The sequence below is a fragment of the Chelonoidis abingdonii genome, chromosome 1, assembly GCF_003597395.2.
Source record: "Chelonoidis abingdonii isolate Lonesome George chromosome 1, CheloAbing_2.0, whole genome shotgun sequence".
In the NCBI taxonomy this organism is placed as follows: domain Eukaryota; kingdom Metazoa; phylum Chordata; order Testudines; family Testudinidae; genus Chelonoidis; species Chelonoidis abingdonii.
The window spans coordinates 208376654-208399202 of NC_133769.1; the positions used below are offsets into that span (position 1 = coordinate 208376654).

At 43.7% G+C, this 22549-nt stretch overlaps 1 protein-coding gene across 2 annotated transcripts in view; it reads left to right on the forward strand.

Annotated features, from left to right (window-relative positions):
- LOC116821856 (interferon-induced GTP-binding protein Mx1-like) overlaps window positions 1-22549 on the forward strand; it is an 80859-nt gene that overhangs the window by 55967 nt on the left and 2343 nt on the right. For both annotated transcript variants that reach the window (XM_075073905.1, XM_075073900.1), the window contains 10 exons: window positions 1933-2070; window positions 3208-3362; window positions 4991-5129; window positions 5577-5775; window positions 6807-6885; window positions 8468-8590; window positions 14379-14520; window positions 16459-16617; window positions 17016-17092; window positions 21144-21395. In XM_075073905.1, coding sequence (XP_074930006.1) covers window positions 1933-2070; window positions 3208-3362; window positions 4991-5129; window positions 5577-5775; window positions 6807-6885; window positions 8468-8590; window positions 14379-14520; window positions 16459-16617; window positions 17016-17092; window positions 21144-21395 — 1463 coding nt within the window. The remainder of the gene's footprint in view (window positions 1-1932; window positions 2071-3207; window positions 3363-4990; window positions 5130-5576; window positions 5776-6806; window positions 6886-8467; window positions 8591-14378; window positions 14521-16458; window positions 16618-17015; window positions 17093-21143; window positions 21396-22549) is intronic.

Sequence of the window (22549 nt, forward strand, 5' to 3'; positions counted from 1 at the left end):
GTTCTGTTTCCATGTTGACTTTATATTCAGAAAAGATAATTGTGTGGGGGAAACCAACGGCTCCTTAGCCAGATAATAGTAACTTTTGTTTCAGGGAACGCTGTGCTGGCACAGGAGGACGCCTGCCTGCAACTCTCATGACCCAAGCAGAGGCAGCAGTATGGGCACTCAAAAGACCATCTGACAGCATATGCTGAAGCTAGTGTCTAAACAGGAGACACATGCATTGTGTTCCAAGTATTTACGAAAGACACTATGTTAAAGCTCTGCAAAAGGTGGTGTTGTTCTGAACCACTTTACTCTGTCTAACAACAGAAGAACTGCCAGGGACACGGCAGGTAAACCACAGTACTTCCAGAGCACTCTTCTGCATCTTTGCTTCATCTTCACACCTTCGGGGTGTGAGGCTGGCCAGAGTGGAAGTCTCCTCCATTTTTGTATCTGTCAAGTTTGGCTGCTATTCCCGAAGGGAAAGTGCCATGGAGATTAACAGAGTTGAAACCAATAGGGGTCTATGAAAATCAAGACTGAATGTTTTTCTAAAAGATATTCACTAGCATGACAGGAAGATATTGGCCTGATGCAGAAATCACTGGGTGCAATTCTATGGCTTGTGTTATGTAGACTAATGGTCGTAATGGTCCTTTCTGGCCTTAAAATTATTAAAATTAAACAGGGTTTGTTAGAGGGATTTCCCTTCACCCTCTCCCCTGGTTCTTGTCACGCAGACAGGAAGCAGAAGACCAGAAGTCCAAAGTGCAGGCAATGTGATGTTTATTGGGTTCGTTTCCAGCAAGCATGTATACCATAACTCTGATGCCGCAGAGCATGTTTCACAGTGTCTCGTCCCCCGCTCCTCCGCAGGCATAATTATACCTGAAATGCACGCCAATTGCTTACAGTTTATGATCATGTTCTGTTTGGGGGGGCAGGGGTCATGGGACTGGAGTCTTCGTCCAACCTCTTTTGTACCCCAAGAGAGGGGTAAGGAATGAGAATGTGCTACGGTCAAGGGCAGGCATTTCTCTGGCCTTTTAGTGTTTTATCTTCCCTCCAACCTGCCCTTGCCCCTCCCGACTGTTTGCTTGACCTTGCCTTGAGATAAGAGTTGCATGTTTGTATATTATACTCCCACCATCCCAGTAACACTTTAACTGCTCTTATCTGTTCCCATTATACTAACAAACCCATCTAGCTAGGCAGAAGCAACATACACAGTGTCTTTGTCCTTTGTCCTTTGTTTACACCTATTAATAAGGATCCTTTTGTTCACACGTATTAGTAAGAATGTATGTGTATCAAAAAATTAAACAGCAAGCAAAACCCAAAATACTATCTCAGGTGAAAATACAGGCCTGAATCCTACATTGTCACTACCACTCCTAACAGGGTTCTATAGAAATTACTCTTAAAAATCTATGGAAATTAATACATCTACAGAATATTTAAACAAGTCTATGCAATACAAAATGATCTCCCTACTATAGAACCAGATCGGGATACAATTCTATAGTAGGGATATGATACTGAACAGCTATTTTAAAAGTATAAAACATCTAGCAATACGCACACCTTTAAAGTTTCCTCTCTCTTCAGATATATATTACTGGTTTCCGTTACCCACTTTAACTATATGAAATAGCTTTCAAACAAATGTGAAATCTTTCAAAACAGAGAATTTTTAAAATATGGTCACTGTGCAGTGCTACATACAAATGGGATGATAGTTTTCCTCACTACCCTACCAATGCTCAGCATGCTTTCCAACTCTCAGATATTCCAGAGTGTGTGAGCTGTGTGAACATCCTGAAACACTTTGGGCATTCTTCTGCATACTGTGGGAAAAGTTACATTCTGTGGGGTGCTCTGTACCCATTCAAAGTAACAAGGATGATAGTTAACGGAATTAATTTTCTTTATGGACAACTGCAGGTATTACCACCAGATGTCCCTTAGTGCTTAGACTGAAAAAACTGGCTCCTCAGCAGGAATGGAAAGGGAAAATTAGTTACCTAAATATAGATGAAGAACTTCACCACCCCTCAGTGGTGGATAAGGAAATAAGAAAAGGTAAGTGCTATTTATTGCACTCTGATTTAATTCATCAGATCCTCCTTTTCATCCTTTATTCCCTTCTGTTAGGCAGCATAACATTTCCTAAATTAACACCTTGATCATGACTGCTGAGAATGCAAAGAACACAGGGAGCCACATTCACAGCTGGAATAAAGCGGCACAACTCAGATGATCTTAGTGGCATTGCAGCATTTTACGTGATGGGAGAAAACACCTCTCCTACCCCAAGGGCTCCCAGCTTATGCCCTGAAGCTTAAGGTTTGATTGTCCTTGGCTTAGCTTGTGTAGTTACCTATATTGTTATTGGTCATAACATTGTTTGTTTTTACATATATATTTATTCTCTGAGGTTTTCAATAAATAATTAAAAAAAAACTGGTATGGTAGCAAGGAAAGTGACATAAACGTCAAATAAGCTAATTATGCGACTGAAGGTTTCTCATGAGAAATTATTTATTTTGATATCAAGAAATAGCAGAAATACACAGCTATAAAAATGTTATTGTCAATCAACAAATCAGTTGCATGTACTTCCACACTTCTGAGAGGTGGTGTTTGATGGTAAAAACTGAGGACTGGCGCTCAATATCCTTCTATTCTGTTCATGACTCTGCCACTGATTTGCTATATGATCTTGGACAAGTCACTTAATCTCTGTGCCTCACTGCATCTGTTTATAGAATGTGTATAATAATCCTTTGCTACCTTGCAAGGTTGTCAAGGATTAACTAATGCGTGTCCAGCATTTTGGAGACGAGGAACCAATTATATAAATGTTAAGTATTTTATTGTATCACTATATTATTATTTTTATAAAAACAGCTCCATATATTTGATTTTTGTACATTGAGATTTCTGAAAGTTTAATTCATAGATAGTGTATTCTTCTATTTTTATTAAGGCTCAAATCCTGAAAAGCAGTCCAATCATACCCCATTGATTTCCATGGGATTTTGTGTGGGCAGGATTGGATCCCAAAATGCCTTTCTTTTAAAAAAAATAAATAAAATAATTAAAAAAAAATCCCAAAGGGCAACAGGAGCTTTCCAGTTCTGATATGTTCTAATCTGAAATTCCCACGAGGAGCTTCTAAAATTTGCTTTTCTTGTCTCTCCCTTTTCTCCTTTGTAGCCCAGAATGAAATAGCTGGCGAAGGAGTGGGCATTAGCCAAGAAATAATTTCCGTCGAAATTAGCTCTCCAAATGTTCCAGATCTGACACTGATTGATCTTCCAGGGATTGCTAGGGTGGCTGTAGGGAATCAGCCACCAGACATTGGAGAACAGGTAATGCACATACAAGTTCTGAGCTAGGAAACAGCTAAGTTACATTAGTAGAGATCAAATGCACAAATAATCTTAAACAAAAGGTTTTGCTGGAGGATCTAGACCAGTGGTGGGCAACCTGCATCCTAATGACCACAGACGGCCCGTCAGGATCTTCAGGGCACTTCGGCGGCGGGTCCCAGAGCAGAAGGACCCCCGCGGGCCACCGAATTACCACCGAAGCGGGGGTCCCCCGCCGCCGAAGACCCCAGGCCCACTGAATCCTCTGGGCAGCCCTGCTTTTCACAGCTCCCACTGGTTGGGAACGGTGAACTGTGGCCCCTGGAAGCTGTGGACAGTCAATGTACACAAACTGTCTCACGGCCCGCCACTGATCTAGACAATAGTATTCTGTACAGTTAACTTGCCTCACAACCAGCATTAAAGATGTTGTAGACAACACACAGGACAGTTATTGGTGGAGGAAGTGCTGAAAATAAGAGTGATGGTCACTTAGAATGAAACACATGCTGGTCAACCCTACAGACAAAATTTAGCAAAAGGAAGGCTCATAATTAAAGAAATCTCTGTCTAGTGTATTCTTCTACAACAGAGGACCATGGTGTATAGTAAGGAAAAGACAAACTGGCTCCATTAATTTTACTATCTCTCAGGGCAGTAAGACTTTATTTTGTGATGAAATTACTATAGTAATTTGTACAACTCTACTCATTTTATCCACAATAAAATGATTGGTGTGACACCAGCTCACATGTCAATTGTCCTGAATGGCCCACATCCTCCAGTTGCAAAATAAGTGAGATAAAGCATCTTACTTTTTGAATGTGACAGAAAATGGTGTTGAAGGGAAATATAGAAGACAAGGGAAGATTTTTGGAAACTCAGGATACGTCTTAAGTACCCGTGGGATCGGCGGGTAGTGTTCGATGTATCAGGGACTGATTTATCGCGTCTCATCTGGATGAGATAAATTGATCCCCGAATCGACGCCCATACTCCACCTCGGCAGGAGGAGTAAGTGGATAATAGTTACATGAATTCAATATAAGTAGAGTTGTGTGAACATTTGGCAAAACAACACAAAACCATGAGAAACTCTGATCGTTGGGATTCAAACATGGGGGGAAAAACAGCCAAATTTCATGTCAGTTTTATTTACTTTTTACCAATCTTTCACTGAAAGGCAAAGAGAAGACATTTTGTTTTCTTTTGATAGGTACACTTTTGAGATGGATGTATTTAGCTCTACATTTTATCGGATCTTGACGTGTCAATATAATCCAACTTGATTTTTTTTTCTTAACTGTTCATTTAGACAATAGAATTTGCTTGTCTCTAATGCAGGTAAAATATTATTAGCATTGTGTACCTGGTCTAGTATATTTTTGTGATAATTTCTCAAGGCCGATATAATAGCAGTCTGTTCTGGACCATGTTACACATTTGGATTACCTTTAGATAATCAGGCTGAATTCAGCCGCTGAAATTTGCACCTTAGCTTCTATTGTATGATTGTATCCATCATGTGTATGACATTCCACCTAGTCAGATGATGAGGAGCCTGACCTCCAATGGCATTTGTTACATCAAACTTTACTGTATTTCTTTCTTACCATATTTTATTACAGATCAAAAAACTAATTAAAAAATTTATTGCTAAGCAAGAGACTATAAATTTGGTAGTGGTGCCAAGTAATGTGGATATCGCAACAACAGAGGCACTGAAAATGGCTCAAGAGGTAGACCCTGAAGGGGAGAGAACTCTAGGTGAGACATACTTTTAAAAATACAAATGAGGGGAAGTTAGGTCATAGAGTTCTAATATTCTTCCCACTGCCCCAAAAACAAGCTCTATGCAATAACATGAATTTTGCACACCGATAAAAGGGAACCAATATCTAAAGGGATAGCTTAATTTGGGGCCCTACTACCATTGATACTATGCCTATAAATATTTTGAAAACTGAAAAGATTAAAAGTTAATATTGTAAAAGCTCTGCTATTAATTTGATATTCCTGAGATGTTCCTGAAAAAGGTGGGTGGGGGAGAGAGAGGTTGGGGAGAGTGGAGGGAACTTACAGCATCGCTGGAGAAATGTCTTTAGTGCATGCTGTTGGGAACAATGCTGCATTGGGTAACTAGATACTCACAATAGATCTTTCCCATCATTCATTTCTGTGCATGTCTAATCTTCTCATCATATTACTTCCCAGGGATCCTAACAAAACCAGATTTGGTGGACAGAGGAACTGAGTCGTCAGTTGTTGATATCGTACAAAACCTTGTCATCCACCTAAGGAAGGGTTATATGATTGTTAAATGTCGTGGGCAGCAAGATATTTGTGCCAAACTCACCCTGGCCTCTGCAATCCAGAAGGAGAGAGCTTTCTTTGAGCAGCATGAACATTTTAGGTAGTTTTCAAACACTTAAAGGGCCTGATCCAAAGTCCATTGAGATCAATGGAAAGATTCCTGTCAACTCCTATCGGATTTAGATTAGGCCCACAATGCGAATTATCCTCAAACTTAGCTTGAGGTGGGGCTTTTGTTTGTTTGCATTGTCTGCGTGGTAGCATTTTCCAAAATGTAAGAAAGAATTTACATGGCAAATTACTTCTCTTAAACTTAACTTCCTTTCAGATTCAAGTTTGATTTAAGCCCTGATTCAGAAAACCATTTAAAAACATGGTGACCATTAAACTCTGAAGTAGTCCCAAAGGAGTCAAGTTAAGCACAGGCTTTAAAGTGCTTTGTTGGCTCAAATATTAATGTATATCGTTCTATCCACTGTAAAGAATGGGGAAACTCATAGGAAAGATATGGTTTGTGTCAGGAGAACACTGTCCTCCTCCACAAACTATTGCTCTTCAGTGTTTAAGGCATAAAGAGAATTTTTTAACCCGGAAGTGGTTCTGAATGAGTATCCCTACCATATATAGCAGTACATACATTCGTATAATACAGCAATAAAGGTGGATATTTTTATCTCATGATCTTTTTCTGAAGTTACAGTTCTGAACCTTTTTCTGTTCTCAGTCTGTTCAGCAAACTGCTCATCATTTCAGATCTAATCTTGCACAAAAGCAGATTTGGCAGGATGTAGTGAGGCTACAGCTGCACCTTAACTAGCATTCCCCTGCTTGATCAGAAGAAACTGTACACCTCTACCCTGATATAACGCTGTCCTCGGGAGCCAACAAATCTTACCGTGTTGTAGGTGAAACTGCATTATACTGAACTTGCTTTGATCCACCAGAGTGCACAGCCCTGCCCCTCAGAGCACTGCTTTACCACGTTATAGCCAAATTCCTGTTATATCGGGTCACATTATATTGGTGTAGAGGTGTATTTACCTGCTTTGTGTGGCAGAACTAGGGAAGACACTGCTCTCTTGTTTGGCAAATGCGAGTTGGCTCTATTCATATTCCTTATTCTGTTTTCAGAGTTCTTCTGGATGAAAACAAGGCTACTATCCCCATTTTGGCAGAGAAACTTACAGCTGAGCTTGTGGAACATATTAATGTAAGCTAACAAAGAAACACTTTACATGAGTAACCATTCTTTAAAAAATAGGACCCGATCCTGCAGTTTTGGAGGACTGGATCTGTAGAAATTATTTCTATGAATAGCCTTTAATTACATTGCCTGATGGCAATCTGGAAATACATGGTCCACTATACTGAGCCTTGGCTTGGCAGTCAGGTGTCAAGCTGGGCAGATAATAGATTTTTCAGTTCAGCTGCCAGCCAGGGGAATTACTTGGTTTGGTTCGGTTCCAATAATGTTTGGAATTTGTCAGTAAATTGGAAAAGTCCAGCTCTTCCCCAGCTGAAACTATTGGGTGGACTGAAACTTCATTTTTCAGGTGAATAAATTATTCATTGAAAAATTTTACCCAGAGATAGTCAGCTGACCAGTATTCTGTTCTCAGCTTTGCTGCTGACCGACAGTTTAACTATGGGCAAATCATGTAATCTCTCTGTGACTCAGTGTTCCTGTCTTTAAAATAACAAGGAGTCCAGCGGCACCTTAAAGACTAACATTTATTTGGGCATAAGCTTTCGTGGGTAAAAAAAACAGACAGTCCCTACGTAAAAGAATAAATGGACACAAATCAGATATTAGGAATGGCAGTATACAAAAACCTGTAGAGGAACACTTCAGCCTCCCTGAAGACTCTATAACAGATTTAAAAGTAACTATTCTTGAACAAAAAAACTTCAGAAACAGACTTCAAAGAGAAACAGCAGAACTAAAATTCATTTGCAAATTTAACACCATTAATTTGGGCTTGAATAGGAACTGGGAGTGGCTGGCTCATTACAGAAGCAGCTTTGCCTCTCCTAGAATTGACACTTCCTCATCTATTATTGGGAGTGGACTACATCCACTCTGATCGAATTGGCCCTGTCAACACTGGTTCTCCACTTGTGAGATAACTCCCTTCTCTTCATATGTTGTTATATAATGCCTGCATCTGTAACTTTCACTCCATGCATCTGAAGAAGTGAGGTTTTTTACCCATGAAAGCTTATGCCCAAATAAATCTGTTAGTCTTTAAGGTGCCACCAGACTCCTTGTTGTTTTTGTGGATACAGACTAACACGGCAACCCCCTGATACTTGTTTTGAAAATAGGGATTCTGATACTTGCTTTCCTTTGTACAGCGGTTGGAGATCTATGGATGATTAGAGCTAACTAGAGGGAACTATTATCATAATTGTCAACTTTTGGAAGCCTGAATAATTTATATCCAGTAAATATGAAATATTTTAGATACTATGTGTGCTTTTTTATAAACAACTGTTTAATAATAATGAAAAGGTTGCTGAGATGCACTGGTTCTCTAAATGGGATGCTGTACTAGACCAGCAAAGCAACATTGCTTTTTTATGTAAGAAAATCACTGAAGAACACCATACTTTAAACCTTCCCCATTCTTTTCTCAGTATAGGCAGTGTTGGTTTAGACTACAGAGCATACCTGGACTTTTAAGGGCAGTGCAAGATTCATAGATCTCTGTGTCATACTCTGAAATGGTCTGTTTCTTTCAAAGAATGGAATTGTCCAAACTGTACAAGTATTGTTGTTTTTTCTCCCCTAGAAATCTTTGCCTGCTTTAGAAGAGCAAATAAACATTCAACTCCAAAAAACAACTGAAGAGTTACTCAAATATGGCAAAGGCACACCAAAAGCAGAAGATGAGAAGATGTTTTTCCTAATAGATGTAAGTACAAATATGTATTTGGTTCTGTGGCACAGCAGAGAGAGTTGAACAATTACTAAACTCTCCTGATTTTGATAAGCTCAGGAATTTCAAAGGAAACAAATTCATTTCTGCCATCAACAGTTTGTAGGGCTTTCATTCCTTAGAACACACACAAACCTAAGTGCATCCCTGAATTTCAACCATAGATGTGCTTGGCTCATGGTGTCCAGTGTTATGAAGCTCTTCCACCTATCTCTTTATTATAACCCTATGCAGAGGTTATGGGTCTATTACTGGTGTGGGTGGGTGAGATTTGGTGGCCTGCAGTGTCTAGGAAGTCAGACTAGATGATCACAATGATCCTTTCTGGCCTTAAAGTTTATGATACCTACTGTGGTGAATGGCTGTTCACACGGTCCCTGGGTAGGCTGCTCCCACAGAGACTTTCTTCCACTCCCCCAAGTGCACCCCCATCAGGACACAGGCTCATGCCTCCACGTCTCTTTGGGGTGGGATGCTGTGATCCAATCACTCTCTGACTGGGTCTCCAGGTTACACCTCCCTGGCTGCCTACCATACTATTTAGCAGGTCCAACTGATCTTGGGCCCTGCCAAAGTTCTCCTCTGGGATTACGTGTTACTATGTGTTTGCAGGGAGACAGCAGAGACCACCCATAAGTGGGATAGTGGGAGGGGGCACAATTTAAAGGTTCGGCCGTCCCCGGAACAGCTCAAGTCATGCTCCCCCTCCGTCCCCCTGAGGAAGGCTCCCCCACTTACCCTCAGTCTCTCCTCCCCACCCCATCCCAGAAAGCAGTGGCCCCCTCCCTGCAGCTCCCGGCTGTTGCTGCTGCCTTTCCCTGTGGGGTGCAGCTCAGGCTCCAGCAGCACCATGTGACCAAGCAGGGCTGGCAAACCCTGGCAGAAATCTGGAGGGCCACATGGCCCCACATGCCTCTCCTCTCACTCACACACACTCGCACACCATCCCCACCACGCATTGCCTCTGGAAGAGACAAACACTTCAAAACAAAGCGGGATGTATTTTAGCCAAAAGGTTCACAGGACTTAGCGATGTGGACAGGGCCTGCTCTGGCTTTTTTGCCGCCCCAAGCAAAAAAAACAACAACAAAACCTGTGGCACAGCCAGAGTGGCAAAGCAAGGGGGGGGGGGAAAGAAAGCACAGCGCGGCTGGAGCGGCAAAGTGGGAGGGGGGGAACAAAACAAAAAAAGGCGCCGCTGGAGCGGCAAAGCGGGGGGGCGGGACTTGTGGCACCGCTGGAGCAGCAAAGCAGGGGGGGATAAAACAAAAAATGGAGCAGCAAAGCGGGGCAGGGGTGGAACGGTGCGGCTGGCAAAGCAGGTAAAAAAAATAATAAAACCCTACAGGGCGGCTGGAGCCAGGGTCCAGTGGGACACCCTGTGCTGCAGAGTGAGTGCCCGGTCTAATAGGGGGGAAGGGGAGGCAGCAGGGGGAGAGAGAGAGAAGGGGGGCAGCCAGGGCTTCAGCAAGGCACTCGCCACACAGCCCCTCCCACTGCGCCACCTGCTGGGAGGGCTCTGCCCCGCTCCGGTTGTCTGGGAGGGAAGGATGCGGGCTGCCCTGCCGAGTTTGCTGCAGGGCACTCCCCTCCTCTGCACCCTACAGGGCAGCCAGATCGGAGAACCAACAAAAAAAAACCCTGCTATGCCGCCCTAGGATTGGCTGGAATGACGCCCTGTAGAATCTGTCGCCCCAAGCATGAGCTTGGTCAGCAGGTGCCTGGAGCCGGCCCTGGAAGTGGATATAATATAAACAGATACTTACACGCATATTCCCTTACCCAAGCTTAACCTCTCTGTCCACAGCTCAGGCAGATGTAACTTTTTCCCCATCTCTGAGTTGGAGGAACCAGTCTACACTGCTTGCAACAAGCTTCCTCTGCCTCTGAATGAAACCTCTCAGCCTGTCAGCTGTTTTACAGACACTCTCAGGGCCACTCTTCCCCTGTCACTTGAAGTTCCCTCCCTTTGATATAGTCTGCGAGGTTGCAGCTTTGGCAAAACAAAACTGCTTAACAGAATCTTTGAGTGGGCTCAAGTTCACTTCGTTGCCGTTCTCCAGTGCCTAAAAAAATCCAACTCCCATAAAAAAGTAGCTGGAGACCCAGAATTCAGTCTCTAAGGATTTTCAGCAAGGATTGCATAGGGTCAACCTCCACATGTTCAAGTCCCAAAAAAAATTAATTTACGTAACAACTATATAAAAATCTTATGATAAAGAAACAAATAACAGTAATTTAATTTTACAGCCTAACATGGCTATTTTATAATCCACAGGCATTATATTCACAGCTGTACATTAAAACAAATTAAAGTCTGAACAGTTCAGTCCCCGAAGAAACTGAGAGGTCCCAAAAGCTTCGGTTGAGTTCACCCGAATCTCAGGGTCTTTGATCAACAAATCTATTCAGTTTGCTGTGTCAAAAACATCATCTTCCCTCCGCTTGCTTGTTGGAATCCATGTAGACTGTTCCTCTGCTGAAATCAATGTTAGCCAGACAGGTAACTGATTAACCAACCACTCAGTTAAGCATAGGCACTGACTTCCTCTCTAGGGGAGGGGTAGGGGTGCTCAACCCCACCCCCTCTGCCCTAAATCCAGCTCCCACTTCATCCCTTCTCCCAAACCCTCACCCCCACCCCACCTCTTCCCGCCCTCACTCTGCCCCTGTCCCTGTCCCACTCCACCCCTCCCCCAAGGCCACACCCACCCCGCCTCTTCTCACCTCCAGCCCACCTCTTTGCTGCCTCTTTCTGCCCCCTCCCCTGAGCACCCCCATTGCCACTCTTCCTCCTCTCTCCCAGCTCCTCCTGCACGCCATGGAACAGTTGATCCATGGCAGGTGGGAGGCACTGGGAGGGAGAGGTAGAAGTTGATCGGCAGGGCTACCGGTGGCGGGAAGGGGGTTCTAAGCACCCACTAATTTTTTTCATGGGTGCTCCAGCTCTAGAGCACCCACAGAGTCAGCACCTATGCAGGTAAGTATACAGATTTTTTTTAAAAAAGCTGTTACAAGAAAACATAAAACTGAGAATAGCAAAACACAAATGATTCTTTCCCCATTATCACATTGAAAGAAAAGTTGGTGAATTGCACTACTTGAGACAATTTAACTAAAACAGTCTGGCTAAAATCAAACAATATTAAATATATAAAACAAAAATAGGATAAATTATTTTTCCCTCCCAAGTTCCCGTCTCCATAATTAACATTGCCTGTTGGAGGGTGGACAGTATCACTGACCTGCAAAATGCTTCAGAATTAAGGAAAATAACCTGCTGTCTGCTCCTGGGCTCAGCTTCTCCCAACTCCCCCAGGACTCATGGCCCTTTGTCAAGCAGCTGCCCTGCTTGCTCTCAAGCAGTCTGACCCCAGCAACAGGGAACTTATTGGAGCGGACCCAAAACTACCACACCCAATTCCAGAAGCTTCTGGATGTGGAGTGCTAAATCTGCTGAGCAACAATGACCCAAACACACAACATACCTCCCCCTATGGGTCTCTTAAAGAGAGAGCTCCCTATTAGGCAAATGGGTTACATCAGCGATTCTCAAACTGGGGGTCAGGACCCCAAAGTAGGTTATGACCATAGGCGCCAACTTTTCCCGGTGGTGGTGGGTGCTCGTGCCCCCCTGGCCCTGGCCCTGCCCCACCCTCACCTTTTCCTCACCCCTATTCCAACCCCTTCCCCAAAGTCTCCACCCCCTACCTGCCCCTACTGGACCCCTTCCCCAGATCCACGCCCCACCCTGCCTCTTTCCCAAGTGTGCTGCGTTCCCCCTCCTCCCCAGTGCAAGCACTGAGAGCCAGGGGGAAAAAGCAGGCACAAGATGTGCCCAAGGGAGGAGGTGAGCAGAAGCGGAGGTGAGCTGGGATGAGGGGGCGGGGGAAGCTGTTGGTGGGTGCTAAGACCCACCAATTTTTCCCTGTGGATGCTCCAGCCCTGGAGCACCCATGGAGTTGGCGCCTATGGTCATGACCCTATTTTAATGAGGTTGCCAGGGCTGGCATTAGACTTGCTGGGGCCTGGGGCTGAAGCCCAAGCCCCACTGCCTGGGACTAAAGCCAAAGCCCAAGGGCTTCAGTCCTGGGTGTCAGGGCTAGGTTATAGGCTCTCTGACTGGGGCTGAAGTCCTTTGGTTTGGCCTCCCAACTCGAGGTGGCGGAGCTTCAGTGGGCTCAGGCTTCTATACAATCGCCTGGGGTTGTATAGTAATTGTTGCTGTCAGAAAGGAGTCATGGTGCAATTGAGTTTGAGAATCCTTGGATTACATTAATTTCACTGGCGCCTAGAAGTAACATCTCCCAGTAATGGCCCCATTGCTCTCTTAGCTGCTGTGAAGGTGGGTACCTGAAATTGCCCGATCAGTTAATCCTAGTTTTGTTTTCTGCCTACGCTAGTCCCCAACTCCAGTCTGATTTAACCCTTTGAGTTCAAGTAGGCAGCAATACAAAATGGAACAGGGAAACCAGGTGACATAATATTCAGAAGAAATAATACAGACCGTGAGCTCCTGAGACAGACAAGGGCTTTGGTCACATAATATAAATTTCAGGGCAACTCAGGATAGGGGAAGCTGAGATAAGCATATTAACTCAAGGGTTTTAATCTTCATATCCACATATCTAGCTGGCCCCCAATAAAAGCACATCTCCCAATAAGAAAAATGAAACTAACAAAAGTAGGATAACGTATGGCAGCTTCTACCCAGCCTCACTATTGTCATTGGGCTCTATTGCTCACTCTGCAAAATTGTTACAGCTAATTGTTGTGATGGCTGCTCAGTGGTCTGTATGAAATGAGCTGGTGGTCTCAGCAGTTCTCAGTGGACAAGTGTCCACAGTGAGGAAAATAGAAACCAAACAATCCATGCTGATATGCTAGCTCTCTCAGCAAAGAAAACCAAGGAGCATTGACCATGAACTGCCCCTCCAGAACAGGACTGAGGCACATGGACAGAATGGAGAAGCTCATACATCTGCGGTCCTAGCTGACAACTAGACAACTTCAGACTCAAAGGCTGTCAGGAACAGTAAATTTAAAAAAAAATTTTTTTTTCAAAAGTAGGTGTTTAAAATTGGATACCTTAAGCCACATATAGGCACCCAAACAAATGGTCTGATTTTCAAAAATGCTGGGCACCCACCCACTGCCACGAAAATCAGGTCACTTGTATATGCACCTGAATCTGGATTTAGGTGCCTAGTTATAGGCACCATTTCTGAAAATCTTGGCTGCTGTTAGATCAGCTTTTAGGGTAAAGAGAAAGGGACAAAGGAGGTGAATTAAGGTTTAGGTTGGGATTTTCAAAAGCACCAAAATGAGTTAGCAGGGCAAATCCCATTGACTTGTAGAGCAGTTCAATGCTGGACAGAACTTGGTTAATATGACATTATAGCGTTCCATGGTTACGTCTCAATGATTTCCATAGCACACGTCCTCAGTTTACAAATATAAGATGGTGGTTGTGTTTTCTAACGGCCAGGCCTACAATCTCAACTTGGGATCTGCAGGTCAGTCTGGATACTTTTCTTTTTGAATGTCTTCCCAGTAATATAGGTTCTGCAGGAAAAAAATGGGCCCTCAGCATTGATAGCTGTGTAGCTCCACCAATCTTGATTGGCTTTGCATAAATCTAACTGACTGGAATTTAATAAAAGATTGCCTTGATCCACAAGGAAAATAGAATCAAGTTCACTCTTGCTTAGCTATGCTGCCTTTACAGAACTCAGAGTGGTTTTTTTTAAAAATTTCATTACAGAAAGTCAAACTGTTTAATCAAGACATTGTGAGTTCAGTGGTGGGAGAAGAAAAGTTGTTTGAAAATGAAATTAGACTGTTTTCAAAAATCCGCACAGAGTTTCAAAAATGGGGGAAGATACTTGATGACAGTGCATTGACTGGTAAGTACAGGGGCTTGCCTGTGAAGCTGCTATGAAATACTCCACTTCACTTCTTTTGACTGAAGTTGTAAGACAGCAAACAGATCATGTTAATGAAACTGAAAACTTGAAGTGATGAGAATTTATCTACCAAGATCCTCAACTGGTGTGAACTCACATAGCTCCATTGAAATCAGTGGATTCCCTCCATTTCCATTGAAGTCAATGATGCAAGGACAATTTCACCAGCTGAAATATGCCCTTGATTCTTTGAATAACTTATGTTAAAAAGATTTTTAAAAGTCTACGATTTAAAGTCTAGCAAGTTGTGAGTAATAAAATAACCACCTAAAGAAGGCCCATGTTTCACAGATAACCTAGTCTGCTAATTGCTTAATGAATCCAGATCTAAAAGGAGAAGAATTTCTCACAGAAATTTAACTTTAACATCAGCTCAGAACATTTCTAAACCACTCAGAATATCCATTAATTCTTCCTTTTGGTGAACATGAAGCATGTATTTCTGTTGAGCAGCACCTCTTGCTATATGTTTTTAGCTGTCCGTGAATGTCGACATAAACATTGTTAAATGTAATTCTAAATGAATAGTTATAAAATGTATGTAGGGTACATGTCACTGAGGGGCAACTACGTTTAGACACAGGTATTTTCTATTGTCTAATCTGTCCTTTCCTACCACATACCCAGAGCCAGTTAATCTAAAGGTATTAGGTGAGTGAAAAAAGTAGGAAAACACGTGGAAAGAGGAGATAGCAGATGAACAAAAACACAAGAAAAATAGAAGAGGAGAAAGCAAGGAAAAACTAGCTTCTTTATGATGTTGCTTATTCCCTTCTGGAATCAGTTGAAGCGCTTATGTGTGTGAATGGGAGGTGCACCTTCATTACGTTTAAAATGGAGATAATGATATTTCTGCCTTCCTTTAGAAAATAATTTGAGATCTTCCCCCGAATAGAACTGTGTAGGAGGCAGGTATTATTCTTTATATAAACTGAAGTCATTGCAAGGTAAGTTAATCTAACAGTTCTAGTTGCAGATCATTAGAGAGATGGAATAAATATTAAAAATAGCAGATAAATGGAAATGTCAGGACTTTTACTAAATTATGCAGGCTTTTGGGCTTTCTATTGTAAAGTACATTGGAAGATATTTTTCTGGTTGACTGATTAATTTTACAAACCCCTATACACCATCCTTCTAAAGTTTTGCCTCTCAAACTCCAATCTATTTGACACAAACTACACTTCAATTTTTTTTGTAGTGTTTGACTATAAGGTCACAGGTATTTGAAATCTCTTGGAGTTTCTAAGAGGAATGGTCCTTAAGAACTGAATGCAGCCTTACCTGTGTACTTCCTGCCTCCAGTCATGCATGATTATGCTATAATTCCTATATCTACCCACAATAAGTCAAGATTGGACACCTTTAAAGCACTAGTAAATGTGTATGTGAGGTATGCATGTACCAGTCAAAGAGGAACAAATATTATTTAGGATGGCAAATTTCTCCAGTGTTAACAATGTTTTAGTGACAATGTTGTTTGAGTGTTCCAGGAAGTTTTGACTAGACTTCCTTATATGTAGCTGTCAAATTCTTTTACATCTTCCTCTAAAACATCATGTATTGGCCACTGCTGAAAGGGTATCAGACTGATAGGAATTGCTGTACTGGATCAGAATACTGGCCCATGTTCCTGTTTCCGTTAGTTTATATGGTCATCTCAATGAGTGAAACGGTTCAGTCTTAGAAGTAGTTATGTCATATTTTGACTCAATTCTACAAAAATGAACTTGCTTAAATGATGAGCTGTGTATTAGTTCTTCCAGTCAAAAGTGTCTTCAGAACAAAGAACTAAGCTTCCACTTTAAATCCATAATTGTCTTTATTAATTCGTTATATTTGTTATATTAAAATAGTGCTGTTGTTTTAATGTTATAGATAGAGAAACTATACAACATGAAGTGTGGAGATTTGAAGAACAGTATCGTGGAAGAGAGCTCCCAGGGTTTACCAGTTACAAGACATTTGAGGCCATTGTAAGACAGAGAATTATGGCATTAGAAAAACCAGCTATTGAGATGCTGAAGAAAGTAATTGGTGAGTTTCATTTACAAAGTTTATCCCAAGCTTCAGAAATATTGGTTTGTCTAGATTTTGGCTGACATGGCAAGAGCTGTATTTTGGCTGCTTCAGGCAGGAGAAAATGAATCTGAATCAAACCAGTTTCAAGCCATGAGACTACTCTTTACTCAAATTTCTATGCCTGGTCTTCAGACTTTGACAGTACAAAATTCCTAAATGGACATTATTTCTGAAAAAGTTAGAAATGGACTACGATAGGAAAACAAAAATCATCATAGATATGACAAAGAGGGATTAAAAATTGAATAGTTGAGGCAGTGTCCTTTGGATAGATATGGAGAATGACCAGTTTTCACAAATCTTATACTACCAGTACCTCAATCCTTTATTTTATGTCTCTTTTCTCCCCTCAGAAATTGTCCGAAAATCTTTCACAGAGATTGCCAAAGATCATTTTGAGGATTTTCAAAATCTTAACAGAGCTGCAAAGGTGAGACACCATATGCAGTCCAGAGAAAAGCAACAAAAATGATTAAAAGTCTGGAAAACATGACCTGTGAGGGAAGATTGATAAAACTGGGTTTGTTTAGTTTGGAGAAGAGAAGACTGAGGGAGGACATCAGAAGTTTTCAAGTACATAAAAGGTTGTTACAAGGGCAAAGATGAAAAATTGTTCTCCTTAGCCTCCCGGGACAGGCAGGAAGCAATGGGCTTTAATTGCAGCAAGGGAGATTTAGGAAGTTTTTCCTCATGTTCAACCTAACTATCAAGGTAGTTAAGCACTGGAAAATATTGCCAAGGGAAGCTGTGGAATCTCCATCATCTGAGGTTTTTAGAACAGGTTACATGAACATCTGTTAAGAATAGTCTAATTATTGTGTAGTCCTGCCTTGAGTGCAGAGGACTGGACTAGATGACCTCTTGAGGTCCCTTCTAATCTGACACTTCTATGGTTTTATGTAACCTGATATAAGACAAGCAATACTGAATTGCATAATGTATTGTATATAGAACTACATGTTACTCCTTCACTCTTGATCAGTCACTTATTTAATCGTTGTACCTTTAAGCAACTTGTAGAGATTCCTGCACCTTTATGAATATGTTGTGCAAGAAGGTAACAGAGAAACTAAATAGATGGAAATTTTTATACATAGGAGAAATTAAGGTTTGTTACATCATCCAGTAACATTGTCATTGCTATAAACTGTACATTTCCCAGTTTCTTGAATGGATTGCATTATACTTTACACTATATATGTGCATAGCACTGCACACAACAAAGATTGAGTCCCTGTACCAAAGAGTTTATAATCTCAGATTTCATTCCTGCAGGGATTTAAGCATGTAATTACTCCCAGATTGTTAAACGGGACTACTTAAAGTCAAGCATGCGTATAAGTCTTTGCAGTGCCTGTGTTAAGCCAAGAACAGAAAACAACACCACAGGGAATGGAAAGGTCAAAGACAATATGATGATGGGGCTGTTTAGGAGATTTATATATTTCATGTGGGGGGAACTCTGTTTGTTTGTTTGTTTGTTTGTTTTTCCTTTTTAATGTGACCATGGTCAGTGAAGAACTAAGATTTGAGAAAAGGCTTTGAGAGAGAGATTGGAAGCCATAAATGGACAGTCAGGAAAGGGCTGCCACTCACAAGGAACTACCTGAAAGAAGGCCCAGAGACATACACAAGATAGACACATTTATGGCCTAATTTTCAAAAGTCATTTTGAAATCTCTGGGAGATGCAGGGGCTCAGCAGCTTTGAAAAATCAGGCAGCAATCAGGTAAGGGACCTAGGGGTTACAGTGGATGAGAAGCTGGATACGAGTCAACAGTGTGCCCTTGTTGCCAAGAAGGCTAACAGCATTTTGGGCTGTATAAGTAGAGGAATTGCCAGCAGATCGAGGGATGTGATCATTTCCCTCTATTCGACATTGGTGAGGCCTCATCTGGAGTAGTGTGTCCAGTTTTGGGCCCCACAACTACAAGAAGGATGTGGAAAAATTGAAAGAGTCCGCAGAGGGCAACAAAAATGATTAGGGGCTGGAGGCACAATGACGTTATGAGGAGAGCTTAGGGAACTGGGATTGTTAGTCTGCAGGAAGAGAAAAATGAGGGGGATTGAAATAGCTTGCTTTCACTCTGAAAAAGGGGTTCCAAAGAAATGATTCTAGAACTGTTCTCCAGTGTATCTGATGACAAGAACAAGGAGTAATGGTCTCAAAGTTGCAGTGGGGGAGGTTTAGGTTGGATATGAGGAAAAACTTTTTCACTCAGAGAGTGGTGAAGCACTGGAATGGGTTACCTAGGGAGGTGATGGAATCTCCTTCCTTAGAGGTTTTTAAGGTCAGGCTTGACAAAGCCCTGGTTGGGATGATTTAGTTGGGAATTGGTCCTGCTTTGAGCAGGCGGGTGGACTAGATGACCTCCTGAGGTCCCTTCCAACCCTAATCTTCTATGATTCTATTCTATGAAATGAGCAAAGAAAAGGGTAGGGAGATTATAGGGAGACAAGAGCAGATGGGGAGGAAGGAAGGCACTACCTTGTGGAAGCTGAGAACAAGGCTGAATTTGGCTTGGGAGGCAATGTGAATCCTGTGAAAGGATTTTAAGAAGGTTTGAATGTAATTGTAGCACTGAGGAGAGGTAGATGATTTTCCCACTAAAGCTTTGGGTGGATTGAAAGGGTAAGGAATCTGGAAGGCCAGAGAGGAGGGGTTGCTATAGCTCAAGGGTCAGCAACCTATGGCACACGTGCCAAAGACAGCACGTGAGCCAATTTTTAATGGCACGCTGCTGCCTGCCAGAGTCCTGGCAGGCAGCAGCATGCTAGTAAAAATCCTGCCCAGCCTGGCCCAGCCCACTCTTCTCTGCCCTCCTCTTCCCCCACCCCCATGGGGGCAGGGGGCAGAAGCTTGGTCCTGCTGGCTCCCCTGCATCTTCCCATTGTGTGCTGGGTTCCTGCCCCTCCTCAGCCTCTCTGTCCTTCCCTCCCTGCCGGCCGATGAGCTGATGGCCCTTGCGAGGGAGGGGGTCAAGAAGGAACAGAGTCAGTGTGCTTGTTGCTCCCGGTGGAGGCAGAGCCTTGGGGAAGGGTGGGGGTGGAATAGGGGCATATCCCCTCCAGCCCTCTGCCCTGACCCCTGTCACACAACCCAGCCCTCTGCCTTGAGCCTTGACCCCCTCCTCACACACATTCAGCCCTCTGCCCTGAGCCCCCCACAGTCCCCAGGCCCGTGACCTGAGCCCCAGACACCCTTGGGCCCCTGCCCTGAGCCCTGTACCCTCCTCATACACACCCAGCCCTCTGCTTGGTTCCTTCACTCCCACACACACAACCGCAGCCCTGACTCTGGCACCCACACACATATCCAGCCCCCCCCGGCCTGACACCTGCACCCCCCTCACATGCCCACAGCCCTCTGCCTTGACTCTTGCACCACCCCACATACCCAGCCCTCCCACGCCCCATGCACCCCCCACATCCCTACCCTCACCCTGAGCACCAAACGGGAGCTCCTGCACCCCATTCCACCCCCACACTCCCACCTGCATCCCTTGCACCAAATGGGAGTTGTCCAGGTAAGTGCCCCACACCCAAACCTCCTGGCCAACCCTGAGCCCCCTCCCTCATTCTAGCTCCTGGCCAGACCCTTCACCCCCAGCCCTGTGCTCAGTGCACTCCCACCCTCAGCTCAGTGCAGAGAGAGGAAGAGAATGGGCCAGAACCAGGGAGAAGGTAGGTACTCACTGTATGTGGGCAGGGCCGGGACCCCAGACCAGCAGCAGGGTGAGCGGGTCTGGCAGCCGGGATGCCAGCTGGCAGGAGCCAGCAGATGGAACCCCTGAGTGGCAGTGAGCTGAGTGGCTCAGCCCACTGCTGGTCTGGGGTCCCGGCCGCCAGCCCCGCACAGCCTGCTGCCGGCCTAGGTGAACAGAACCCCAGACCAGCAGAGGGCTGAGCGGGCCAGTAGTGTACGATCAACATTTTAATTTAACTTTAAATGAAGTTTCTTAAATATTTTGAAAACGTTGTTTATTTTACAATACAACAGTAGTTTAGTTATATTATATATAGACTTATAGAGAGAGACCTTTTAAAAAACATTAAAATGTATTACCGACACGTAAAACCTTATATTAAAGTGAATAAATGAAGACTCGGCACACCAATTCTGAAAGGTTGCCGACCCCTGCTATAGCTGAACTATTAGCTGCACAGTGCCTGGCTGAAGGTCGGTTGGTTGGGCGTGGCCAAAGGTGTGGATTTTGTTTGTACTCAGGGAACTCAAGCTGCAGGCTTTTGGCTTTTCCTGTCCACAAGTGTAATGGGGGCACAAGGCGATGTGGCCTCTCCGGCCCCCTTGCACCAGGTGACAGAGAGCCAGAATCTGGCTCTTACCGTGTGCTCTTGGGAACCCTGTGACACCATGTCACATGTTACCTGTCACATGGGGCTGGTCCTGTACTCACCTATACTACCTGTTGCTTAGTGGATTTTGATAGTTTTCTTCCCCCCTCATTCTCCCTTCACAGGACAGAATTGAAGACATTTGCAAGAAACAATCAGAGGAAGCCAAAACAATTATCGGAATCCATTTTAAAATGGAGCAGCTTGTATACTGCCAGGACAATGTTTACAGACAAGACTTAAAAGTGATCAGAGAAGAAACACCAAAGGAAGCAGACAACAGTCTGAACCTGGCTGCCTTGAGTTTCAATTTTGGAACTGTCCAGAACCACCCTGCCATTAAGGATATGACTTATCACCTGGAGGCATACTTCAGTGTGAGTTTATGGATTCCTACCACAGCAGTTTTTATTCCATTCCAAATCCTGCAGTATGTACTAATCCCATTCCCTTTGCAGTCAATAGTAAGAGTCTCTCTTTGTTTTTAATTTAAGAAAACATTGGAAACATTTATAAGGCATATAATCCCCCCCTTGATGTCCATGGATAACATGTTTTTGTATTAACTGGAATTTTGAACAGCCAATGCAAAATGTCTATGGGCAAATGTAGATGTGATGTGAAAGGCATGTACAGTATCAATGTACAGAATTCTTATGTAGGTATAGTTACAGGTTGAGTGTATAACAGAGGCTTGCTTCATCATGCTGCCGTAGGCGCTGACTCTGTGGGTGCTCCAGGGCTGGAGCAACCACAGAGAAAAATTCGTGGATGCTCTGTACCCACTGGCAGCCAAGCTCCCCTTACCTCCCCTGCCTCACCATCTCCTGCTCCGTCTGGAAGTGGGCTGTGTCCCTGCTCCTCCACCTACCTCCCAGTGCTTCACACCCAGCTGCTGCCAAACAGCTGTCTGGTGGCATTAGCAAGCTCCAGGAGGGAGGGGGAGAAGTGGGAACATGGCACACTCAGAGGAAGAGGTAGTGCCAGGGCAGGGATTTGGGGAAGGAGTTGGAATAGGGGCAGGGAGGAGGCGGAGTTGGGGAGGGGACTTTGGGGAAAGGGTTGAATTGGGGGCAGGGGTGGGAAGAGGTGGGGTAGGGGCAGGGCCTCATGGAAGGGATGGAGTGTGGGGGTAGGGCCAGGAGCAGAGGGGGGGTCAAGCACCCACAGGAAAGCGGGGAAGTTGGCACCTATGCATGCTGCATCTGCCTTTTGATTGCTTTTCCTGCTCTAAGGTACACCAGGTTTCGCCAACTTAATGAGAAAACTTCTGCCACCTCTGAATTTTGCCCTGTGTCCATCAACTGAAAAATTAAGGCTCTGATCTTTAGCCTCAGCCTGGTCTACAGCAATGTACCACCACCAAAATGCAGGTGCAATGGAACAAAATGGATGCATCTGGAGACACAAATCAGTACATCCATAAAACTAGAGGCAGCTATTAAACAAGCAGGCTTCACTTTCCAGTTTGTTCTCATGGAGAGAATAAACATATTATCAGGGGTGACTCCAGGCACCAGCGCAGCAAGCA